This window comes from Hemitrygon akajei, chromosome 6, assembly GCF_048418815.1.
Source record: "Hemitrygon akajei chromosome 6, sHemAka1.3, whole genome shotgun sequence".
Classification (NCBI taxonomy): domain Eukaryota; kingdom Metazoa; phylum Chordata; class Chondrichthyes; order Myliobatiformes; family Dasyatidae; genus Hemitrygon; species Hemitrygon akajei.
In genome coordinates, this window is record NC_133129.1 from 10,216,893 (window position 1) to 10,240,986 (window position 24,094).

Below are 24,094 nucleotides of genomic sequence, written 5' to 3' on the forward strand. Positions count from 1 at the left end.
TCACATCTTTTGATTCCCGAGTCTGTCTGAGGTCTGTCTCCTTCACAATAGGATATTAGTTCCACTCCAGTTCAGGTGTAAACTGTCTCTTCTGCACAGGTCTCACCTTCCCTGGAAGGGAGCTCAATGATCCAAAAATCTGACACCCTACCTCCTACACTGAGTCCTTAGTCATATGTTAAACTGTACGGTCTTCCTGTTTCTGGCTTCTGTGGCACGTGCTGGGGGTAGCAATCCTGAGATCACAATGTTGAAGATCCTGCCCTTTAACTTAGCACATTACTTTGCAGGTTCGGTATTGTCACTTAAAACAAAATTGGATAGGTAAATGGACAGGATAGGAATGGAGGGTTATGGGCTGAGTGTGGGTCAGTGGGACTAGGTGAGAGTAAGCATTTGGCACGGACTAGAAGGGCTGAGATGGCCTGTTTCTGCGCTGTAATTGTTATATGGTTATATTACTCCCTGAGCTCACTTTGCAGAACCTTGTCACACTTCCTAGCCATATCACTGTGGACCATGACCTCCCTCTTAATGTGTGCAGGTCAGCAGGTTACACTGACCCTGTGAGCTCATCCTCATTCTTATGAAGTTCACGGAGATACAGTCCAGGTAAACTCCAGATTTGTGCAATCAGACTGCCTCGGGCACTTGTCTCTAAATCCTTGAGAGAGCTACCATCCCCTTCCTTCCTACCAGAACAGATCATCTCACACATCCTGTGTTACATTTTCTTTGTCTTGCGTTTGGTTGCTCAGTCAGCCTGCTCGCATTCTCCTAAATCTGTTCTCATTTTAATCTGCATTTGCCACACTTGTAATGTGCTGATGTCAAACCTGTGTCTTCCAGGCTCAAAACCCAAAATCCAAATTATGGCAACACGAGTGAATCTGCAGATGCTGGAAATAAATAAAAAAAACACGAAATGCTGGCAGAACTCAGCAGGCCAGACAGCATCTGTGGGAAGCGGTAATAACGATGTTTCGGCCCGAAACGTCCCCAGTGCCACATTGTGTGAGGGACCTTGTTCTCAGAGCACTCCCAGAGCTGCCTTTGGCTACATGATGTGTGGAGACCCCCAGAGCCCTCATGTGACTGAGGCTCTTCAGCCCACCATGACTGTACTGACCCGGATGTCAATTTAACTAATCCCATTAGCCTATATATTGGCTGTAAACCTCTGCCCATCCGCCCCGTCTGTCATGTGTTGGCTAAATGTTTCTTAAAACACCTCTATCATATCTGCCTCCACCACCATCCTTGGCAGCACATTCCAGGCACTCACCACTCTGTCAAAAACATTCACCCTGTACACATCCTTTAAACTTACCCCTTCCCATTAAAGCCATACCCTCTAGTACTCTGACACGTCTGCCCTGGGAAAAAAGACACTGGCTGTCTTCTACATTAAAACCTTTAAAGAGGGTGCAGAGGAGATTGACCACGATACTACCTGGATTAGAGAGCATGTCTTGTGAGGATAGGTTGAGCGAGCTAAAGCTTTTCTCTTTGGAGTGAAGGAAGATGAGAGGTGACTTGATAGTGGTGTATAAGATGACAAGAGGCATCAATCACTTTTCTCCTGGGTGAAAATGGCTGATACAAGGTGACTGGATATCAGAGGTAGGTTCTTTACACTAACCTCCCTCTGTGGGTTCGTGGGATGCACTGCCAGGGGTGGCAGATTCATTAGGGACATTTAAGAGGCTCTTGGGCACAAGGATGATAGAAAAGTGGAGGGTTAGATTGATCTTGGAGCAGGTCAAAGGGTTGCCATAGCATCATAGATCAAAGGGCTGTTCTGTCCTTTGCTCTGTGTAACTTGGACATGACCTGAGACAGGGAAGCCCATAAAGTGAGGATGTACCTTGGCAATATAAAGAACCAGTGTTTGATCTGGACTCCAGCAATGGCTGTCTGATCCGGTTACAATTATATCTGTGTTTCCCGACAGGTACAAAGCTTCAGCAGAGACTCTGAGCCGTGTCCACCGCTCGTACCCATTTCCCCCACGCCAGCGCCTGGTGCAGTGGCTGGAGCATATACTGGAGTTTAAAGGAGGTGATCATTTGAGACCCTACGGTTTGCAACTGCCCTGGTACCAATACCACCTCCTGGACGTCATCCTCTTCCTGCTGGGCAGTGCCTCTGTGTTGGTCTACCTCATGCTCAGGGTTGTGTACTGCCTGAAGGGGGTCGGAAAAGTGAAAAAGGATTGAAGTGACTGCTGGTGAACACACAGCCCCAGATTTAAAATTCTTTTAAAAGGAGCTAGTTTGCCTTGCAGAGTTTTGGGACTTGATTGAGGCCCCATGTAGAGATGGAGTTATTATCTTGGGTTTCCTGATCAGATATATTGTTACTGATTTAGATGACATGAGAAAATCACATAAGATGCTGGAGGAACTCAGTAGGTCAGGTAGCATCTATAGAGGGGAATAAGCAGTCATATTTCAGGCTGAGACCATTCATCAGGACTCGGACTGAATCATCAGTTTCATTTCCCTCCACAGATGCTGCCTGACCAGCTGAGTTCTTCCCACATTTTCTATGAGTTGCTGAAGATTTCCAGCATTTGTTAGATCACTTGTGTTTATGATAATGTGAAATTTGTTGATTTTTGTTAGCAGTGTAAAGATATATATTATTAATTTTTAAAACAAATAAAGTGCAAAGAAACAAGAAGCTGGTGTTTGTGGGTTTATGCTCCATTCAGAAATCTGATGGTGGAGGGGAAGAGTCAGATTAGTCTTAAAACATAGAGTGTGGGTCTTCAGGCTCCTGTACCTATTCTCATTGGCAGTAATGAGAAGAGGGCATGTCCTGGGTGGTGAGGGTCCTTCATAGACTCAAATATCATAGAAAACATACAGCACAGAAAAAGGCCCTTTTGTCCATCTAATCCATGCTGAAACATCTAAACCAGAGGTTCCCAATTGGGGCATGTCCTCAGGGTGCATTAGGGAAAATAGAAGTTGTTGGAGGGGGCAGCATTCAATATTCTTGGGGTGGGGGCACCAGGACCTGAGGCACAAGACCTGACCAACCATTAGTGGAGCAGGCATTTCCAAACAAACAGGATGAGGCCCTGGACCACCAGAAGAACCATAGCTCTGTAGGCGGTGAGCACTCATCACAATGCGTCTGAAACTCGGCAATCTCCTCCGGCCTTATCAACCAAATAGACATTATTGGAGATGCATAAATTAGCAACCAGGGTGCCCAGCACCCTGTTCCCCTTGTTCCCCTTGACTCGTGGCACAGAATGAATTCATGCAATTTAACAGTTGGTAAGAAAGTTCGCCCTCTTTGGTAAGAAAGCGCACAGAAGATCATCGGGACACAGCTCCCAGCCCTGGAGGACACCTACAGCTCACGCTGCCTAAGGAAAGCTACAAGCATCTGTAAGGACAATACACACCCATGCAATCATCTGTTTGAACTTCTTCCATCTGGCAGACGTTATAAGATTTTCTATGCCCACACTTCCAGACTGAAAAGCAGCTTTTTCCCCAGAGCTATAATTGCTCTGAACCAATCGATCAAGCATCATCCATAAATTTGTTATATTGCTACTTTTAATCCTGGTTTTATGGCCGTCATGCATCCGAGTTGCTCTTTCGTGCTGCTGGACGTTGCTTGTACTGGCTGGTTACTGGATTTTATTTTTATTTACTTGCAATCTAGATGCAAGATGGCGGCACGACACAGCGCGCAGCGGCCACTTCCGAATGAATATCTGAAATCTGTCAAGTAGGATGCCGTGTACAATCCTGATTTGATGGGAGACGGACATGTGAAGCACGGAGGAACATCTGGTGAAACTTTTGAAATGCCTGTTTCGCTGCCGCTGCTACTGTGCGATCAGAAAATCTCCGGGAGGAAGGCCCCGAATCTTCGGCTTTGCCTTTTGCCTGGGGACCGGGGTCGAAACGCTCGGCAGAGATGGTGCTCGGTGTCGGAGGGCTGGTCGGAGGCTCGAAGTTTTCGGACGGACTCGGAGTTGGCTGTGGTCGGGGCCCCCAAAGTGCTGTATCGGCAAGCTGCGGCGCTGGAGGTTCATGGCAGGAAGAGTTTTTCTTCCTTCTGTGTCTGTGTGAGATGATGGGCTGTCGGGACTTTGAGACTTTCTTTTAAACCGTGCCATGGACTGCTCTTTATCAGATTACGGTATTGCTTTGCACTGTTGAAACTATGTGTTATAATTATGTGGTCTTTGTCAGTTAGTCTTTATCAATTATGGTATTGTCTGCAGTGTTGAAACTATATGTTAACTATAACTATATGTAACTATGTGGTTTTGTGTAGGTCTTGTAGCTTTAGTTTTGTCTGATGGGTTTGTAGTTCCTTTCCGGGGAACGTGCTAAGACGGTAGCACGATATCGATACACAGCAGCCTCTCTCTGGATTGGGAATTACCAAACATTATGTGGTTTTTCTTGTGTGGTCTGTTTTGTGCTTTTTTGTGATATCATTCCGGAGAACGTTGTCTCATGTTTTAACTGCATTGTATTTGTGGTTTATAAATGACAATAATCTGAATCTGAATTTATTGTTTATTTTATTTCATTTGTTGTTCTATAGCATTGAGTACGAGAGTTGCAAACTCATTTTCGCTGTATTGGTGCATAACAAATTGTACTATGCAATGACAATAAAGATATTTCATTTCATTTCAGCTTTCTCTACAGATCTACGGAAAACAGGTCTCACGATAATACAGCGGGGGCCAGAACCAAATGGTGAAACAGAGCCAATCGCTGAACCTGCTGACCCTGAAGATTCCTCTTGAGGTATTCAAAGTGACCTCTGTTTCATATGATGGATAAATACATACGGCACGGTCTCTGAGTCTGGAGGCAGTGAAGCCTTGAATTCTAATCCTGCTCAGAAACAAAAACTACAGAAAGTGCATCAATACAATGCTACATACCTGGAGTATGGTTTATTATGTTCCCATCAGATCAGTGATGCCACATGTTTCTTACTTGTAATACTGAAACCATCAAGATTGCAAGAACACTTCCGTAAAAGACACGCTGAAAAGGCTACTTATGGTATTACTCAGTTCCAGAAGATGAAAGAAGCATTTGAAAAGTATTGCACACTCGAGTCATTTACCAAGAAGCTAAAATGACCTTGATAGTGGTCTCGTTGCTTCTTATAACATTTCCAAAATGATAGCATAGTGTGGAAAATCTCATACAATTGGTGAGAGATTAATAATGCTTGCTGTATCAGAAGTGCTCATCACTCTTCTCAAAAATGGATACCAGAATTTTAAAATCAATCCCTCTGAGTAATAACTGTAGCTCATCGTGTTGGGAAGACATTGAGTATCGATGATTACATGAATCACCCCTGGTAATGATGATCAGGGAGAATCTGTAATTACCAACAAGTACCTTTATTGTCTCAACAGAAGAACATGTGAATTGACACAACTGAATACCTGTGTGCCCACGTACTGTGTTTTCCTGACCTTCAGTAACCAGTCAAAGAATAAAAACGATAATACTAGTTAAAAAGGAGTGTCTGCTGCTGGCTACATGTTCCTCATCATCCCATTTCAAATCTCCATGTGTCTGTGGGGCTCCTCATATCCATGATAGTTGTTCTACAGGGTTATCGCTGCCATCACACGTAAAGCATCTGCTTTTATATCCATTCCTTACCGATTCAAACGTTACATTCCAGTGCCATTGCCCACAGGTCACGTGCTGACCTTTAACACCTTGTTATTGGCTCTGCTCCAGCTCAGCGACTATTTATTGCCCTCTTCCCAGCAAGTGACAATCAGTAATTTATGGGTATTTATTCTCAATCAGCAACAGGCTTGAATCACGCAGAACAGCTAGAAACCCCTGTCACAAACCTGCATATAATATCCACCAAAGAACACCTCACAAATAATTTCTTATCTGGAAATGATCCGTAGTTCAGCAGATTACCTGAAGCATCATTGTGTCAACTTTAAAACACTGATCAAACCAAGCGACTAACTCACTGTGGTGAACTACATATACCTGTCTGGACACGCCCTCTGCTGACTGCTCCTGTGGCTCCTCCACAGACCCCTGTATAAAGGCGATTGAGGTCTGAGCCCGGCCTCTCTGTCTCCAAGATGTAGTATGGTGGTCAACCACTGCTTGTTCCTTCTTCCAGTCAATAAAAGCCGATATCTCGCCTCACGTCTCAGAGAGAGTTATTGATGGTGCATCACTCACGAAATGGAGAACAGAGTGCTTCATAAAATGGCATCTCCCCTCTTAGGGCAGGAACAAAGGCAATTGGTCCGTCTGCTTCCATTGTCCTTAATTCATTCAAATTCACTGATTTGCAGACTGTAGTTCTTTCTGACCAACACAACTATGCACAGAGCTACAAAATACAGAATTTGGGATACAACTGGATAAGTCATGGTGTGAGACAACGAGGCGTTGCTAATGGCATATGTTAGATTTAACCAAAACGGAAAGGCTTATGAAGATATTCTGCTTTGTAAAAAGTTAAAAACAGAATCAGTCTATGATAAGCTCAAAATGTATATTGAGGATAAAAGAATTCTGATTAGGAACACGATTTTTTGTGCAACAGATGCAGCACCATATACGACAGGTCACCGTGCTGGTTTAGAGGCCTTTATGAAAAAGGAAATTCCAAATCTGTTTGCAATCTATTGTGTAATTCATCATCAACATCTTGCAGCCAGAAACCTCAGCCAGCAACTTTGTTCAAACATGACTCTTGTAATATCTGCTATCAACAAAATTAAAGCTCATCCATTAAATAGCAGAACATTTCACCAGTTATCCAAGATAATGATGAAGAGTTTGAACACTTGCTTCTTCACACAGAAGTGGGTTGGCTGTCAAAAGGCTGATGCTTAAAATGTTTCTTTGATTTTTTTGACGCTATAGTTGAATTTTTGTTGAAGTCAACAAGAGCTTGGGAAACAAGATTGAATTTCCATGGAGAAGTGGAATATGTAGCTGATCTATATGACAAAGTGAACATATTAAATATGAAACTGCAGGGTGATAACTTCAATTTAATCTGGGTAAAAAGTGCAGTACTGTAGCGGTGTGCTACACACAGCGCTGAAATAACAACAAGCAGTTGGTGAGTTGCAGTTGCAAAAGAGATTTATTCAAACTTTGCGGCCTCACTTTTAAGCCTTCCTGTTCCCGCCCTCCCCAGGTGGGCATGCTGTAGGGAGCGCATATTCACAGTCCCGTCCCGCGCGTGGGCTTTTCCCCTTGCTGGTGAAGCAGGCTTGGCGCCCTCTTTGGGACCGGCCTCAATGCCGGCATGCGCCACTTTGTGAGCCGGTTCGAGTGCGCTGGGAAGTGGGTCATCACATAACCACCCCCCCAAAACCGGCGATACACCCCCCAATGTCCTCAGTCTGGGTCGGACTCTGTTTGGGAGGTCTGCCTCTGCGCCGCGGTGCCTGAATCTCGACCGGCTGCGCCAAGTCCACATGGGCTGGTTTGAGTCGGTCCACTGTGAAAACCTCCTCTTTCCCCCCAATTTCCAGCACGAATGTGGACCCGTTGTTTCTGATCACCGTAAACGGCCCCTCGTAGGGCCGCTGTCTGCCCCGTCGTACAAAAACGAACTTACAGTTTGCAGGTCTTTGGGTATGCAGGTCGGGTTCTGCCCATGCTGTGAAGTGGGTATGGGGGCCAGGTTACCGAGCATCTCGCGTAGTCTGTCCAGGACTGCTGCGGGTTCTTCCTCTTGCCCCTTTGGGGCTGGTATGAACTCTTCTGGGACGACCAGGGATGCGCCGTACACCAACTCGGCCGACGAGGTGTGCAGATCTTCTTTGGGCGCCATGCGGATTCCGAGCAGGACCCAGGGAAGCTCGTCCACCCAGTTAGGCCCTTTGAGGCGGGCCATGAGAGCCGACTTCAGGTGACGGTGGAAACGCTCCACTAGTCCGTTCGACTGTGGGTGGTAGGCAGTTGTGTGGTGTAGCTGTGTTCCCAAAAGGCTGACCATAGCTGACCACAGGCTGGAGGTGAACTGGGCGCCTCTGTCAGAGGTAATGTGGGCCGGTACACCAAAGCGAGATACCCAGGTTGCAATCAGTGCCCGGGCGCAAGATTCAGAGGTGGTGTCGGTGAGCGGGACCGCCTCTGGCCATCTTGTGAACCGGTCCACGATAGTCAGGAGGTGCCGCGCTCCTCGCGACACTGGCAGGGGGCCCACGATATCCACATGAATGTGGTCGAAACGCCGGTGGGTGGGGTGGAACTGCTGCGGCAGGGCTTTGGTGTGCCGCTGCACCTTGGCCGTTTGGCAGTGCATGCACGTTTTGGCCCATTCACTGACCTGCTTGCGGAGTCCGTGCCAAACTAACCTGCTGGAGACCATCCGGACGGTTGTCCTGATGGAGAGGTGCGCTACGTTACGAATGGAGTTGAAAACGCGCTGCCGCCAGGCTGCCGGGATGACGGGGTGGGGTTGGCCAGTGGTGACGTCACAGAGTAGGGTCCTCTCACCTGGGCCTATGGGGAGGTCCTGGAGCTGCAAACCGGAGACTGCGGTTCTGTAACTAGGGATCTCCTCGTCTGCCTGCTGTGCCTCCGCCAGCGCTTCATAGTCAACCCCCTGGGACAGGGCTTGGATGTTAGGGCGGGAGAGGGCGTCCGCCATGACAATGTCCTTTCCCGAGACATGCCGGACATCCGTCATGTATTCGGAGATGTAGGACAGGTATCGCTGCTGGCGGGACGACCAGGGGTCGGATGCTTTCGTGAACGCAAAGGTAAGCGGTTTGTGGTCCGTGAATGCGGTGAAGGGCCTACCTTCTAAGAAGTACCGGAAAATACTGGATTGCCAGGTATAGTGCCAACAGCTCCTGGTCGAAAGCACTGTATTTGAGCTCGGGTGGCCGCAGGTGTTTGCTGAAAAACGCCAGGGGTTGCCAGCGGCCCGCGATGAGCTGCTCCAGTACCCCACCGGCTGCCGTATTAGATGTGTCCACTGTGAGGGCGGTAGGGACGTCCGTTCTGGGGTGCACTAGCATCACGGCGTTTGCTAAGGCTTCTTTGGTTTTAATGAAAGCGGCGGTGGACTCCTTGTCCCAGGTAATGTCCTTGCCCTTACCCGACACCAGGGCGAACAGGGGACGCATGATCCGGGCAGCTGAAGGGAGGAAGCGGTGGTAGAAATTCACCATACCCACAAATTCCTGAAGGCCTTTGATTGTGTTGGGTCGGGGGAAATGGCGGACCGCGTCTACCTTGTCAGGCAGAGGGGTTGCCCCGTCTTTAGTAATCCTGTGGCCCAGGAAGTCGATGGTGTCGAGCCCGAACTGGCATTTGGCCGGGTTGATTGTTAGACCGTAGTCACTCAGTCGGGCATAGAGTTGACGGAGGTGGGACAGATGCTCCTGACAACTGCTGCTGGCTATGAGGATGTCGTCCAAATAGATGAAAGCGAAGTCCAGGTCACATCCCACTGCGTCCATTAACCGCTGAAACGTCTGTGCGGCATTCTTTAGGCCGAACAGCATACGGAGGAACTCGAAAAGGCCGAAAGGGGTGATGAGAGCCGTTTTGGGGACATCGTCCGGATGCATCGGGATTTGATGGTATCCTCGGACAAGGTCTACCTTGGAGAAGATCCGTGCACCGTGCAGGTTTGCTGCAAAGTCCTGAATGTGTGGCACAGGGTAGCGGTCCGGTGTTGTAGCATCGTTCAGCCTGCGGTAGTCGCCGCATGGTCTCCAACCCCCGGCTGCTTTGGGCACCATGTGCAGGGGGGAGGCCCATGGGCTGTCGGACCGCTGTATGATCCCCAATTCCTTCATCCTCTTGAACTCCTCCTTCGCCAGTCGGAGCTTGTCTGGGAGAAGCTGCTGAGCACGGGCATGGAGGGGTGGTCCCTGGGTCGGGATGTGGTGCTGTACGCCGTGTCAGGGCATGGCTGCCGTGAACTGCGGTGCCAGAACCGATGGGAAATCCGCCAGGACTCTGGTGAAGTCGTTGTCCGACAGCGTGATGGAGTCTAGGTGTGGGGCCGGCAACTGGGCTTCACCCAGGGAGAACGTTTGAAAGGTCTTGGCGTGGACCAGTCTCTTCCTTGGCAGGTCGACCGGTAGGCTGTGAGCTCGCAAAAAATCCGCTCCCAGGAGCGGTTGGGCTACGGCGGCCAGTGTGAAGTCCCACGTGAACCGGCTGGAGCCTAACTGTAGCCGCACTGTACAGGTGCCGTAGGTCCTTACTGTGCTGCCGTTCGCGGCCCTCAGGGTGGGACCCGGTTCTCTGTTGCAGGTGTCGTAACTCGTCGGAGGTAAGACGCTGATCTCGGCTCCGGTGTCGACCAAAAAGTGCGTCCCAACTGCTTGTACCACCCATACAGGAGGCTATCCCGACGGCCAGCCACCGTAGCCATCAGTGGCGGCTGGCCCTGGCGTTTCCCGGGAACTTGCAGGGCGGGCTTCTGCGCCCCACCGCTGCTGGTAGAAGCACCATTGTTCGTTGGTCTCCTCACCCCTGCCTCTGGGGTTAGCGGGCTCTGCGGCCGGGCCTGGTCTGGACTGCTGCTGGGAGCGTGGCCTGGTGATCTGTGCAACGGACGCCCTGCTCTCCTTCTTGGCTTTCCACAGCATGTCTGCCCAGGCCGCCACCTTCCGGGGGTCGCTGAAATTCGCGTCGGACAGCAGCAGGTGTATGTCCTCGGGCAACTGCTCCAGGAATGCCTGCTCAAACATGAGGCAGGGCTTGTGACCTCCGGCCAGGGACAGCATCTCGTTCATCAAAGCCGACGGTGGCCTGTCCCCCAAACCATCCAGGTGCAGTAAACGGGCAGCTTGCTCGCGCCGTGAGAGATCCGAAAGTCCTTATGAGCAGGGCTTTGAATTCTGTGTATTTGCCGTTCTCCGGGGGCGACTGTATGAACTCCTCAACCTGGGCGGCTGTCTCCTGGTCGAGGGAGCTCACCACGTAGTAGTAACGTGTGGCATCCGAGGTTATCTGCCGAACGTGGAATTGGGCTTCTGCTTGCTGGAACCATAGGTGAGGTCACAGCGTCCAGAAGCTTGGCAGTTTTAACAAAACTGCATGAACAGATGCGGTGTCGTTCATCTCCGGTCCAAGTATCAGTTGGGCCGTCGGGGTCACCAATTGCAGTGGTGTGCTACACGCAGCGCTGAAATAACGACACGCAGTCGGTGAGCTGCAGTTGCAAAAGAGGTTTATTCAAACTTTGCGGCCTCACTTTTAAGCCTTCCTGTTCCTGCCCTCCCCGGGTGGGAATACTGTAGGGGGCGCATATTCACCGTCCCGTCCCGCGTGTGGGCTTTTCCCCTTGCTGGTGAAGCAGGCTTGGCGCCCTTTTTGGGAGCCGGTTCGAGTGCCCTGGGAAGTGGGTCACCACAGTATCCACTTTCATCAGGAAATTGGAAATATATAAGCAAAACAGTGGGAAACGAATGTTCTCACAGTTTCCCTACATAGGAAGTATGGCACTCTCTTTCACAGATGCAAACACGAGGAAATCTGCAGATGCTGGAAATTCAAGCAACACACACAAAATGCTGGTGGAACACAGCAGGCCAGGCAGCATCTATAGGGAGAAGCACTGTCGACGTTTTGGGCCGAGACCCTTCGTCAGGACTCACTCAATCTTTCACAGATGGTGCTTTGCAAGAGTACTGCTTAACACCTGCAGTTACTAAAGAAAGATTTTCACACTCGATTCAGGAATTGAAGGATCTGAGAATTTCAGACTGGGGTAACTAACCCATTTCTTTGCAAGGTGGAAGAACAGGAAGAGAGCTTGCAAGAAGAAATGATCAAAATTCAGAATGATGAAGAAGCAAAAATACTTTTCATAAGTGTCAGCTTTTGTGGTGAATGACTACACAGTCACACAGTTTCCTGGTCTTTGTAGAAGAGCCAGGTTGCTCACCTTGCTGAAGTAGGTTTCGGTGCAGTGAACCACACGCTCACAAAAAACAGAAACGGCTTTTGCTGTCACAACTTGAACCAGATATTTCAACTTCTGCTAAAATCCCTCAAGCTCAAGGATCACATTGATATCGAAGCTGCTGTACAGCGAACAGGTACTGTGTAAGCTAGGTTTAAAGGCAAATAAAATTTTAAAGCAGAAACGTTTTCTCCTAATAGTGAAACCTTGTAGGTTTCCTTGGCTGTTTAAGTCTAGGGTAGACACACTCCGGTCCCACCAAATCCATGAGATTGAGGTGTCTCTCCCACCCCAAACCAAAGCATCAGCATCAATGTTCCGGCTCCCCGGCTGGTACTTCAGGCTGAAACCATAGGCAGTCAACGCTGCCAACCACCGATGACCTGTGGCTTCCAGTTTCGCCGAGGTCAGGATATGAGTCCTCACCTCAAACTTGGCACCATATAGGTAGTCACTTAGCTTATCCACCACAGTCCACTTCAATGCCAGGAACTCCAACTTGTTTAGCTCAGAGAGTTACGGACCCCGGCTGACAAACACGCCAGGTCTGAACCCTGTGCCCTGATCCTGATACAGGACACCCCCTAAGCCCTCTGTGCTGGCATCTGTGTGCAATGCATACAGCAACTGGGGGTGGGGGGGTCTGCAAAATGCAGCACAGGCGCTTTCGTCAGCAGCTCCTTCCGCAACTGAAAGGCCTCTTCGTATTTCGCATCCCATCTCACTCCAAAAGGCTCCGAAGGGCTAAGGTAATCTTTACCATCCTCTCCTTTCATCCTCCCTTTCTTCCTCAAGGAAGAAGCTGATTTAAAGAGTGACTCACTTTATAGTAGTCCTTCACGAGCCTCTGATAGTACCCAAGGAACGAACGCAAAGTGCTCACAGTCTGGGGCCTTGGTCATGTGGTCAGCAGATGGATCTGTAGCTACTCCATCCCCTGAGACTGTGTACCCACCATAGTTGACAGACTCAAATTCTTTATATCATTATCAACTCTTATACCTAAATAATTTATACCATTTATTGGCCATCTAAATCGAGTTGCTAATCGACATTGACTATAGTCTCCTTTAGTAAGGGGTAAAATTTCACTTTTATCCCAGTTTATTTTATACCCTGATACTTTCCCATATTCTTCCAGTCTAGAAGATAATTTATGCAATGGGTTTGTTAAATAGATCAAAACATCATCATCAAATAAATTAATCTTATATTCTTCCCGATTAACTCTAAAACCCTTAATATCTGAATCAGTTCTAATTAATTCAGCTAATAGTTCTATCACCAATACAAGTAAAGCAGGTGATAATGGACACCCTTGTCTAGTTGACCTTTTTAACTGGAATGGTGTTGAAATTTGGCCATTTGTCACTAGCATTGGGATTAGTATTTAAGCTTTTAATCCAGTTTATAAAAAGTACTCCTAACCCATATTTTTCTAATACCTTAAATAAAAAATCCCATTTCAATCTATCAAATGCTTTTTCTGCATCCAAAGCTACTGCCACACTCATTTCCTCTCTCTTTTGTGCCAAATGAATTATACTAAGTAACCGAGTTACATTATCTGCCGATTGTCTATTTTTAATAAATCCTGTTTGATCCATATGTATTAATTTTGGTAAATATTTAGATAATCTACTAGATAAAATTTTTGCTATTATTTTATAATCCGTATTCAACAAAGAAATAGGCCTATATGATGCTGGTTTTAAAGGATCTCTATCTTTTTTTGGCAATACTATTAAAATCGCTGTTGAAAAAGATTCTGGAAGTTTATGTGTTCTTTCTGCTTGACGTATTAGCTGCATAAGAGGAGAAATTAATAAATCTTTAAACTTTTTGTAAAATTCAGGTGGAAAACCATCCTCTCCTAGAGATTTATTACTCTGAAGTGATCCTAAAGCTTCTTCAACCTCTTTTAATGTAAAAGGCATATCTAATCCCTTCTGTTCTTCCGAATTCAATTTTGGGAGAGTTATTTGTGATAAAAATCTTTCTATCTCATTAACATCATTTTGTGATTCCGATTGATATAATTCAGAGTAAAAACTTTTAAAGGTTTCGTTAATTTCTAAAGGTTTATAAGTAATTTTATTTGCACTTGTTCTAATTGCATTTATCGTTTTGGAAGCCTGTTCTGTTTTCAACTGCCAGGCAAGAATCTTGTGTGATCTCTCACCTAACTCATAATACCTCTCACACAAAATGCTGGTAGAACACAGCAGGCCAGGCAGCATCTATAAGGAGAAGCACTGTCGACGTTTCGGGCCGAGACCCTTCATCAGGACTAAGGACTAAGGGTCTAAGGACTAAGGACTAAGGACTAAGAGTCCTGACGAAGGGTTTCGGCCTGAAACGTCGACAGTGCTTCTCCTTATAGATGCTGCCTGGCCTGCTGTGTTCCACCAGCATTTTGTGTGTGTTGTTGTTTGAATTTCCAGCATCTGCAGATTTCCTCGTGTTTGCTCATAATACCTCTGCTTAGTTCTTATAATTGCTTTTTCTGTTCGATATGTCTGAAGCGTATTATATTGTAGCTTCCTATTGACAAGTTTTCTTCTGTCATATGCCTTTGAGATTCTTTTTCCAATTTTGTAATCTCTTTTTCCAGTTGGTTTAGTTCTACCATATATTCCTTCTTAATTTTAGAAGTATAACTTATTATCTGACCCCTCAAATATGCTTTAATCACTTCCCATAATACAAATTTATCATCAACTGAATATGAGTTTGTAACCAAAAAAATTGAATCTGTTTTTTCATAAAATCACAAAAATCTTAACGTTTTAATAATATTGAATTAAATCTCCATCTATAAGTTGATTCCTCCTTATCCATCATTATCATTGTCATTATTAAAGGAGAATAATCTGACAATATTCTCGCTTTATATTCCATATTTTTCACTCTATCCTGAATATTCATTGATAGTAAAAAAAAATCTATCCTTGAGTAAGTTTTATGTCTGTTTGAATAAAACAAATAATCTCTTTCTCTTGGATTGATTCTTCTCCATATATCAATCAAATTTAAACCTTTCATCAATGATGAAGTTAATTTTACTACTTTTGATTTTGTAACAGCCTTGGTTGACCTATCTAAAACTGGGTCTAGACAAAAGTTAAAGTCTCCACCTATTAATATTTTATCATGTGCATCAGCCAAATTCAAAAAGGTTTCCTGTATAAATTTTGCATCATTTTCATTTGGAGCATAAATATTCATGAGAGTGCATAATTCCGAAAGAAGTTGGTAATGTATAATCACATATCTCCCCACAGAATCAGTTATTACATTTTGTATTTTAATTGGTAACGTTTTATTGATCAAAATTGCAACTCCCCTCGCTTTTGAATTAAATGAAGTAGCAATAACACTTCCCACCCAATCTCTCTTTAATTTCTGATGTTCTATCTCTGTTAAATGTGTTTCCTGCAAGAAGGCTACATCTACCTTCATTTTCTTAATACACGTTAAAATTCATTTTCTTTTCACCAGTCCATTAAGCCCATTAACATTAAAATTCCTATGTGTCTCCCCCCAATCATCCAGGCAAAGAGAAAGAAATAAAAGAAAGATAGATTATGAAAAAAAAGTAACAAAATACCCCCCTACTAATGTTGCGAGTAAAAAGAACCACAACATTACCCCCCTCCATTTTGTGGGCCATGGCTGCCGCCATGATTACACACATGAATCCCGTGTAATCAATCAGAAGTTCTTCCAGCTCCCCCATAACAAAAAAACATATATATAAAAAAAACTTTAATATCACTACTCCCGACTAATATTCCTCAAACTTTTACGTTTCTTCACCCTATTATGTAATTAAGAATATATTTGAATATTCTTCCACCCTTAAAGATCCACCAAGTTTATTCCCTATCCCAGTCTTCATCTTTAATCCATCTCGTCCCCCTGGATTTCTTCCTGTGTCTAACGGATATTCAAAGATTCTTGTACAAACAACTCCGCCTTCTGATAATCAGTAAAAAAAATTCTTTCTCCATCAGCCAAAAAAATCTTTAACATTGCAGGATGGTGCAGTATAAATTGATAACCATTCTCCCGTTAGACTTTTTTCACTGGGTTGAATTCCTTCCTTCTCTTCAAAAGTTCCTAACTTATGTCAGGGTAGAAAAGAACTCTGTTCCCTTCTATCATCAATGGCCTGTTTCTCTTTTTGGAACCTTTCTTTGTCTTGATATCTTAAACATTTTATTAAAATTGATCGTGGATTTTGGTCATGTTGTGGTTTTGGTCTTAAAGCTCTATGTGCCCTTTCAATTTCAATTGACCGATTTCCCTCTTCCATTTGCAAAATTTCCGGGTTCTATCTTTGAAAAAATTTTATTGGATCCTCCCCCTGCATACCTTCTTTAAGACCAACAATCTTAATATTATTTCACCTACTAAAATTTTCCAGCACATCCACTTTTTCCAACAGCCGTTTTCTTTCTGTTGTCCAGGCAAGGATATTATCTTCTATCTTGTCCACTCTGTCTTTGGTGTCCTCCATTATTTCTCCCAACTTTTTAACTTTCTTATCCGTTTTCTCCTGTTTTTTCATAACATTATCAAACATATTATTCATGTTTTTAACATCTGTTTTTATTACTACTAATTCAGCCATTATTTGCACTAAGGCCTCTCTTATGTCTCCACAATGTTTTTTACTTTTAATCTCTTCTTGTTCTTCAACCTCTTTTTCATCATCTGTATTCTCCAGGGAATCTGATTCTAACTCCAAATCACTCTCACTTTCAGTGGCAGTTGGAACTTGTAGTTCGGCTTGTACCGATTTGCACTTGCCCGCTTCTTTACGCGTGTGCAATTCCCGTTTCTTCTTCCTAGAGATCGCTGCCGTTGCCACTGCCTCCTGTTCTTCAGCGCTGGAGACAAAGTGTGCCTCCTCGAAAGGAGATCCAACCTGAGCACGAAGCTCCATCGTAGTAGTAGGCCCTTTTTTCTTCCCATCTCACGGTGTCGTCAAAGCGGTAGTCTTCTTCGATTTCTGTTTACGAGACATATCTTAATATTATCTTGAGTAGTTCACAAGTAGTTTTCAAAAAATATTTATTAACTTTTCTTCATTTAAACGATACTTTACTGATTTTTTACGGGGCAGCTGGATTTCCACGTCTCGATCCTACGTCATCACCTTTCTCTGAACGGGGTGTCCTCAGTCACCCGGATGGTGAGGCAACTGCTCTTGGAACAACCCACATCAAACTCGTCAGTAGAAAAGACACCTTCTAGCTTCAATATTTTATCTAACAACCTCTTCTTCCAACCTCCAGGTACCAGGGGGGTCCCCAAAGTTAAATGACTTGGCAGCCAACTTCCCTTTTCCCAGAGGGTTTCTTCACAGGGATACTAGACATCAGTGTCACCGGGAAGAGGTGCACCAGTGGTACTCCCCCCCTGAGGGTGACATTCCACTCCGAAGTGTTCCTGACACCCACTGCCATTCTGTTCACCTGTACGACCGAGGGCTTCTGCAATTCGGGCCTCACCAGTACCCCAGCAGGTAAGCCTGACTCCTCTCCGTGCTTTTCCGGAGCACCCACCAGGAGGACCTCGGCCTCAGGCATTCCGGGGAATTTCCCGTCACTCTCGTCACTTCCCCAGGCTGTAATATGAACCACACAGTCCCTCATTTATGTTCATCATCCAGCTCTGAGCGACCACGCACTTCCTTAAAACCAGCTCAAAACACAGGGTGAATGGAGAGTGTTTTCAGAAAGCTCTCTCAACCTTCTCCTTGCAGGCTCTCTAGCCTCCTCACAATCGGAGTATTCATCCCCACGAGACCTGAAGCTTCAACCTTCTTGACCAGGTCCAGACAAACCAACACTAATGTATCAAGGACCTCACCTACTCCCACGCCTGCCGCTGAAAACTCCAGCTTCAACAACAAGTAACCATCGTACGGACAGCCATCCGTACTAAGCCCCGATCTTTAGCACACTAAGTGGTGTCAATGGTAACTGTAAAATGAACAGTACCAGAGAGTAACCCGAGTGCCGGAGTCAAGTATGGTTCTTGCATAAATACCCTCTATCCGTAGCCATACACTGGAGCCTGGCCCCACTGAGCCTTCAGGAATCGGGTGTTTTGCTTTAGGGTGTTCCTTGATATATTGCTGGGAATGTGTTCTCCTCGAGATGCCAAGCTGTTCCCTCACTGGGTCTCTCCTCTTGGGTACCCGGGGGCTCACTCTCCGAGGGGTTTCCCATCCTCCACACTCCCGCCTGACGTGTCCTTCTTCACCACAGACAATACCGATCGCTCTCCTTCTCTCGGGACCCCTTCACTAACAGCCCTCTGCTTAGTCCGTCCACTCCGGGTCTGAGTCCCTGTCGGCTTTGTACTGCAGGATGGCCGCACCCGCTGATAACAACCAGGACATCTCAGTTCTCAACTCCGCCACGAGCTCCTTTACCCGCCCCCCCCCCCCCCCCCCCGCGGGGATGGGCAGTCAGGGGCCACTCCCGAGGGCGGTACCCTGCTGACGGAGACCCCCCTCTGCACCTCCGACACACTCTCCTTCTCTGATCGGCTCAGCAAACGAGGGAGAGGGGTGCGTCTGACGAGACAGTCGGAGACACCCAAGCGATCAGGTCCCAGATTGGGGCACCTTCGCTATTTCGTCCAGTCTTAACTGATTCACCTCAGCCGTTTGAATGGTCCCTCTACACCGCCATCAGTTTAGTTGCCTCTCTAGTCGAAAATGTAGGCAGAAAGCTTTACCCCTTCTCTCTAAACATGTCCTAAGACCCCGTCATAAGCTCCATTGGGCTTCCCGTCGCACCAAAAGCGTTTTCTAGCGCTTGCACGTAACTGCAGAGGTAGCAAAAGGGTTCTGTGTCTTTACGGATCTCCCTACAGCAGCAGCCTGCCCTCTCGAGCTCTCAACCAATCACTGTCTTGTACGTCATCAGAGTACTGTCACTCATCCAGCATCTGAGGCCTCACACTCCTCTTCCCCTTTAGGGGCGACTTCATTCCTGAGAGAATGCTGAGCTTACGATAGCTGGGACTTTAAACCTGGGCGTTTTACCATCTATTTGCCATTGGGTTTTGTGTACCTTGGATTTCCAGCATCTGCAGATTTTCTCTTGTTTGTCCAGGTGGACCCATTGTTTCTGTTTGTACTTGCCCACCAAACTCATATCTGCCTATCTTGATTCAGTTTACCCCCCCCGGTTTAGTCTGTTCTTACCTACACCTGTGACACTTTGCACACTCTCAATCTTTTCAATGATTTCAGGTTCCCTGGCCCCGTTTGTCTTATTTTCACTATGGATGTCCGGTCCCTATAAACCTCCAGCCCCCACCAGGAAGGCCTCACAGCTCTCCGTTCCTTTCTGGTCACCAGACGCAATAAGGTCCTCTCCACCAACACCCTCCTCCGTCTGGCAGAACTTGTCCTCACTCTCCAGAATTTCTCCCACTTCCTTCAAACAAAACGGATGGCCAGGGGCTCTTGCATGGGTCCCAGCTGTACCTGCCTTTTTGTCGGCTACCTGGAACAGTCTATGTTCCAAGCCTACGCTGGCAACTATCCTGCACAGTTCCTATACCACATCGATGACTGCATTGGTGCTGCATCCTGCATGCAATCTGAACTCGGCCACTTCATCAACTTTGCCCGTAACTTCCACCCTGCTCTCAATTTTACCTTCTCCATTTCCGACACCTCCCTCCCCTTCATCCCTCTCACTGTCTCCATCTCTGGAGACGGCTTATCTACTGCTATCGTTGATAAATCCATGGACTCACAGAGCTACCTGGATTATACCTCTTCCCACCTTCTTACTTGTAAAAACGCCATCCCCTTCTCCCAATTCCTCCGTCTCTGCCAGGTCTGGTCTCAGGATGAGGCTTTTCATTCCAGAACGGAGATGTCCTCCTTCTTCAGAGAAAGGGGCTCCCTTCCTCCTCAATGAACCACATCTCTTCCATTTCATGCATGACTGCCCTCACCTCATCCACCCACCACCTCACCAGGGACAGGATTCCTCTTGTCCTCACCTCCCATCCCCCTCAGCCTCCGTGTCCAGCACATAATTTTCCATAACTTCTGCCATCTCAAAAGGGTTTCCACCACCAAGCGCATCTTTCCCTCCCTTCACTGTCTGCTTTCCGCAAGGATTGCTCCCTACACAACTCCCTTGTCCGTTCGTCCCTCCCCACAGATCCCCCTCCAAGCAGAGCCACACCTGCCCTTGCACCTCCTCCATCACTACCATTCAGGGCCCCAAACAGTCCCTCCAGGAGAGGCAACACTTCACCTGTGAGTCTGTTGGGGTCATCAACTGTATCTGGTGCTCCCAATGTGGCCTCCTGTATATCAGTGAAACTCGACGTAGATTGGGAGACCGCTTCACCGAGCACCAATGCTCCGTCCAGTGGAGACCCAGTGGCCACTCATTTTAATTCTACTTCCCATTCCCATTCTGGCATGTCAGCCCATTGGCTCCTCTGCTGTCGTAATGAGGCCACACTCAGGCTGGAGGAGCAGCACCTCATATTCCATCTAATGGCACGAACATCGATTTCTCAGTCTTCTGGTTACTGACCCTTCTCCACACCACACCATTCCCCTCTCTCACCTTGTCTCCTTTCCTGCCCATCACCTCCCTCTGGTGCTCCTTCCCCTTCCCCTTCTTCCATAGCTGTCTGCCCTCTCCTATCAGATCCCCTCTTCTCCAGCCCTTTGTTTCTTTCATCAATTGACTCTGTACTTCTCCCCTCCCCTCTCCTGGTTTCACCTATCACCTGTTATCTTGTACTTCTTCCCCATCCGCCATCTTCTTACCCTGACTTCTCATCTTTTTACTCGGTCCTGATGAAGGGTCTGGGCTGGAACACTGACTGTACGCATTTCCATGGATGCTGACAGGCCTGCTGAGTTCCTCCAGCACGTTGTGTGTGTTGCTTATGATGGATGGGTATGATATCGAGCACATACGTGGTGAGCTGAAGGGACTGGTTCTGTGCAGCAGGTGTAATGGACTCTAGATTACAATGGTTCATTCCTCCCATAGTCCAAAGACCATATGACATAGGAGCCGAATGAGGCCATTCAGTCCATCGAGTCTGCTCTGCCATTCCATCATGGCTGATTTCTCAACCCCATTCTTCTCCCCGAAACCTTTCACACACTGACTAATCAAGAAACGATCAGTCTCTGCTTTAAATACACTCAGTGACTTGGTCTGAACAGCCGTCTGTAGAATGGATTCTCCAGATTCACCTTCCTCTGGCTAAATAAATTCCTTCTCATCTCTGTTGTAAATGGATGTCCCTCTATTCTGAGGCTGTGCCCTCTGATCCTAGGCACAGCCACTGTGGATTCGGAACAAGAAGGTAGCGGGAGAGCACTTAAGGACTTCCAGCAGGAAGACATTTTGAGTTCTCGGGGGAAGAGAGAGGCCAGACTGCGCAGGCACGTGACGTCAGCCAGTTGAGCGTGAGCAGTTTAAAAAGAGGGCAGCCATATCCAGCGGGCAGTGTTGGGAGCGGGCAGCGGAGTGAAAGGGCTTTGGCTCTACGGGCTTCGGTGGTAACGGGACAAGGTGAGGCAATTGTTGATTGCTGAAGGAGGTAGTATGTGTGTGAGGCCAGTTTTCTGTGGTCGGTGTCAGATGTGGGAGGTCCTGGAGTCCCCCAGCGTCCCGGACGGCCACATTTGCACCCGGTGCATCGAGATGCAACTCCTAAGGGACCGTGTTAGGGAACTGGAGCTGCAGCTCGATGACTTTCGTCTGGTCAGGTGATACAGGACAGGTGATCACTCCGGGCCCACAGGGGACAGAGAAATGGGTCACAGTCAGGAGGAGGAAGGGGAAGAGTCAGGTACTAGAGAGTACCCCTGTGGCTGTACCCCTTGACAATAAGTACTCCTGTTTGAGTACTGTTGGGGGGACAGCCTACCTGGGGGAAGCGGCAGGGGCCGTGCCTCTGGCACAGAGTCTGGCCCTGTGGCTCAGAAGGGTAGGGAAAGGAAGAGGAAGGCAGTAGTGATAGGGGACTCTATAGTCAGGGGGTCAGACAGGCGATTCTGTGGATGCAGGAAAGAAACTCGGATGGTAGTTTGCCTCCCAGGTGCCAGGGTCTGGGATGTTTCTGATCGCATCCAAGATATCCTGCGGTGGGAGGGAGAACAGCCAGAGGTCGTGGTACATATTGGTACCAATGACATAGGTAGGAAAAGGGAAGAGGTCCTGAAAGAAGACTACAGGGAGTTAGGAAGGAAGTTGAAAAGCAGGACCTCAAAGGTAGTAATCTCGGGATTACTGCCTGTGCCACGTGACAGTGAGTATAGGAATAGAATGAGGTGGAGGATAAATGCGTGGCTGAGGGATTGGAGCAGGGGGCAGGGATTCAGATTTCTGGATCATTGGGACCTCTTTTGGGGCGGGTGTGACCTGTACAAAAAGGACGGGTTGCACTTGAATCCCGGGGGACCAATATCCTGGCTGGCAGGTTTGATAGAGCTGTTGGGGAGAGTTTAAACAAGTTTGGCAGGGGGGTGGGAATCAGAATGTGATTGCAGGGATTAAGGTAGAAGGACAAGGGCATGATGCTAAGAGTTCTGAGTTGATGAGGAAGGACAGGCAGGGGACAGAACATAATTGTAGCCAGTTAAAGGGGTTGAAATGTGTCTATTTCAATGCTAGGAGTATTAGGAACAAGGAGGATGAACTTAGAGCATGGATCAGTACGTGGAACTACGATGTTGTGGCCGTTACTGAAACTTGGTTAGAGGAAGGGCAGGATTGGATGATGCAGGTCCTGGGGTTCAGGTGTTTTAAAAGGAATAGGGTGGGAGGTAGAAAAGGTGGGGGGGTGGCATTGCTGGTCAGGGATAGTATCACGGCTATAGAAAGGGAGGACGCTGCAGAAGGAGTGTCCACAGAGTCAGTCTGAGTGGAAGTCAGAAATAGGAAGGGATCAATCACTGTGCTGGGAGTAGTCTATAGGCCCCCAAATAGCCCTCAGGACACTGAGGAGCAGATAAGCAGGCAGATTTTAGAATGGTGCAGGAAATACAGGGTAGTAGTTATGGGTGATTTCAACTTCCCTCATATTGACTGGCACCTCCTGAGTGCAAGGGGGATAGATGGGGCTGAATTTGTCAGGTGTGTTCAAGAAGGATTCCTGACACAATATGTGGACCGGCCGACGAGAGGAGAGGCTATACTGGATCTAGTTCTGGGTAATGAACCTGGTCAGGTGTGTTACGTTCCCAGTAACCGGGTGACTTACCAGCAAAGATAGAGAGGTCCGCTGAAGTCTGATGGTACTGTTTTCAAACGTTTTTATTTATAAAGGGGCACAAACATATGGTTAATACAAAACATTCAGATCATATACATCGTCAAAACTCAATCTAAAGCACAGGTATAGTAATAATCAATCAAAAATAAGCTCTATCATTGTCTAGGGGAATACTGAGTCCAATGGAATATAAAGGTCACTCATAAATCTTCAGGCTTTCCGTTTGGGAACTGCTGGCATTTCACGTGTTGGAGAGAGAGAGTGGTGAGAAAGAAGGAACACTTGCCCGTCGTCTTTACAAAGAAAATCCCGGTTGTTAGTTAAAACGGTTTTCCTTTGGTTTCAGCCACAGTCTCCCGATCCGGAATCTAACGCACATGGCTTCCTTCAAAATGGCTTCCCGCTCCGACGGGACGCGCTATCGTGTCTTCTTCGTGTGTCTCCTTGGTGCGTCTGAGGCCCCGCCTCGGCAGCCCACCTTTTATCTGGACTGGCAGGGTTGTAGATGTCAATCAGGGTGGGGGGGTGAGGCAATCTTTCCCCCATCACCCAGCCCACGTTGCCCTGAGGGTTTGCACGTAGTCCAGTCCCTTATTCCACAAAGGTGTCTCCCAAGACAATGGCTATTTCCATGGCTTTTGTCTGGCTGAGAGGCCAGGCAACATTCCAAACTGTAAGGCTGCTCTCTCTCTCTCTCTCTCTTGCGATTCTCACAAAGGAGGGGGCTGGGGTCATAACAGGTGACAGACCTCTTGGTGGGGGAGCATTTTGGTGAGAGTGACCACAACTCCCTTAGCTTCAGCAATAGCTATGGAAAGGGATAAAATCGGATGAAATGGTAAAGTGCTTAACTGGGGAA

The 24,094-nt window shown here is 47.2% G+C and overlaps 1 protein-coding gene across 1 annotated transcript in view; it reads left to right on the forward strand.

Annotated features, from left to right (window-relative positions):
- Positions 1-2,685, forward strand: part of LOC140728849 (UDP-glucuronosyltransferase 3A1-like) — a 58,474-nt gene extending 55,789 nt beyond the window's left edge. The window contains exon 8 of the mRNA XM_073047853.1: positions 1,955-2,685. Within this exon, the coding sequence (XP_072903954.1) occupies positions 1,955-2,219 (265 nt within the window). The 3' untranslated portion in view covers positions 2,220-2,685. The remainder of the gene's footprint in view (positions 1-1,954) is intronic.
- Positions 2,686-24,094: the final 21,409 nt, after the last annotated feature.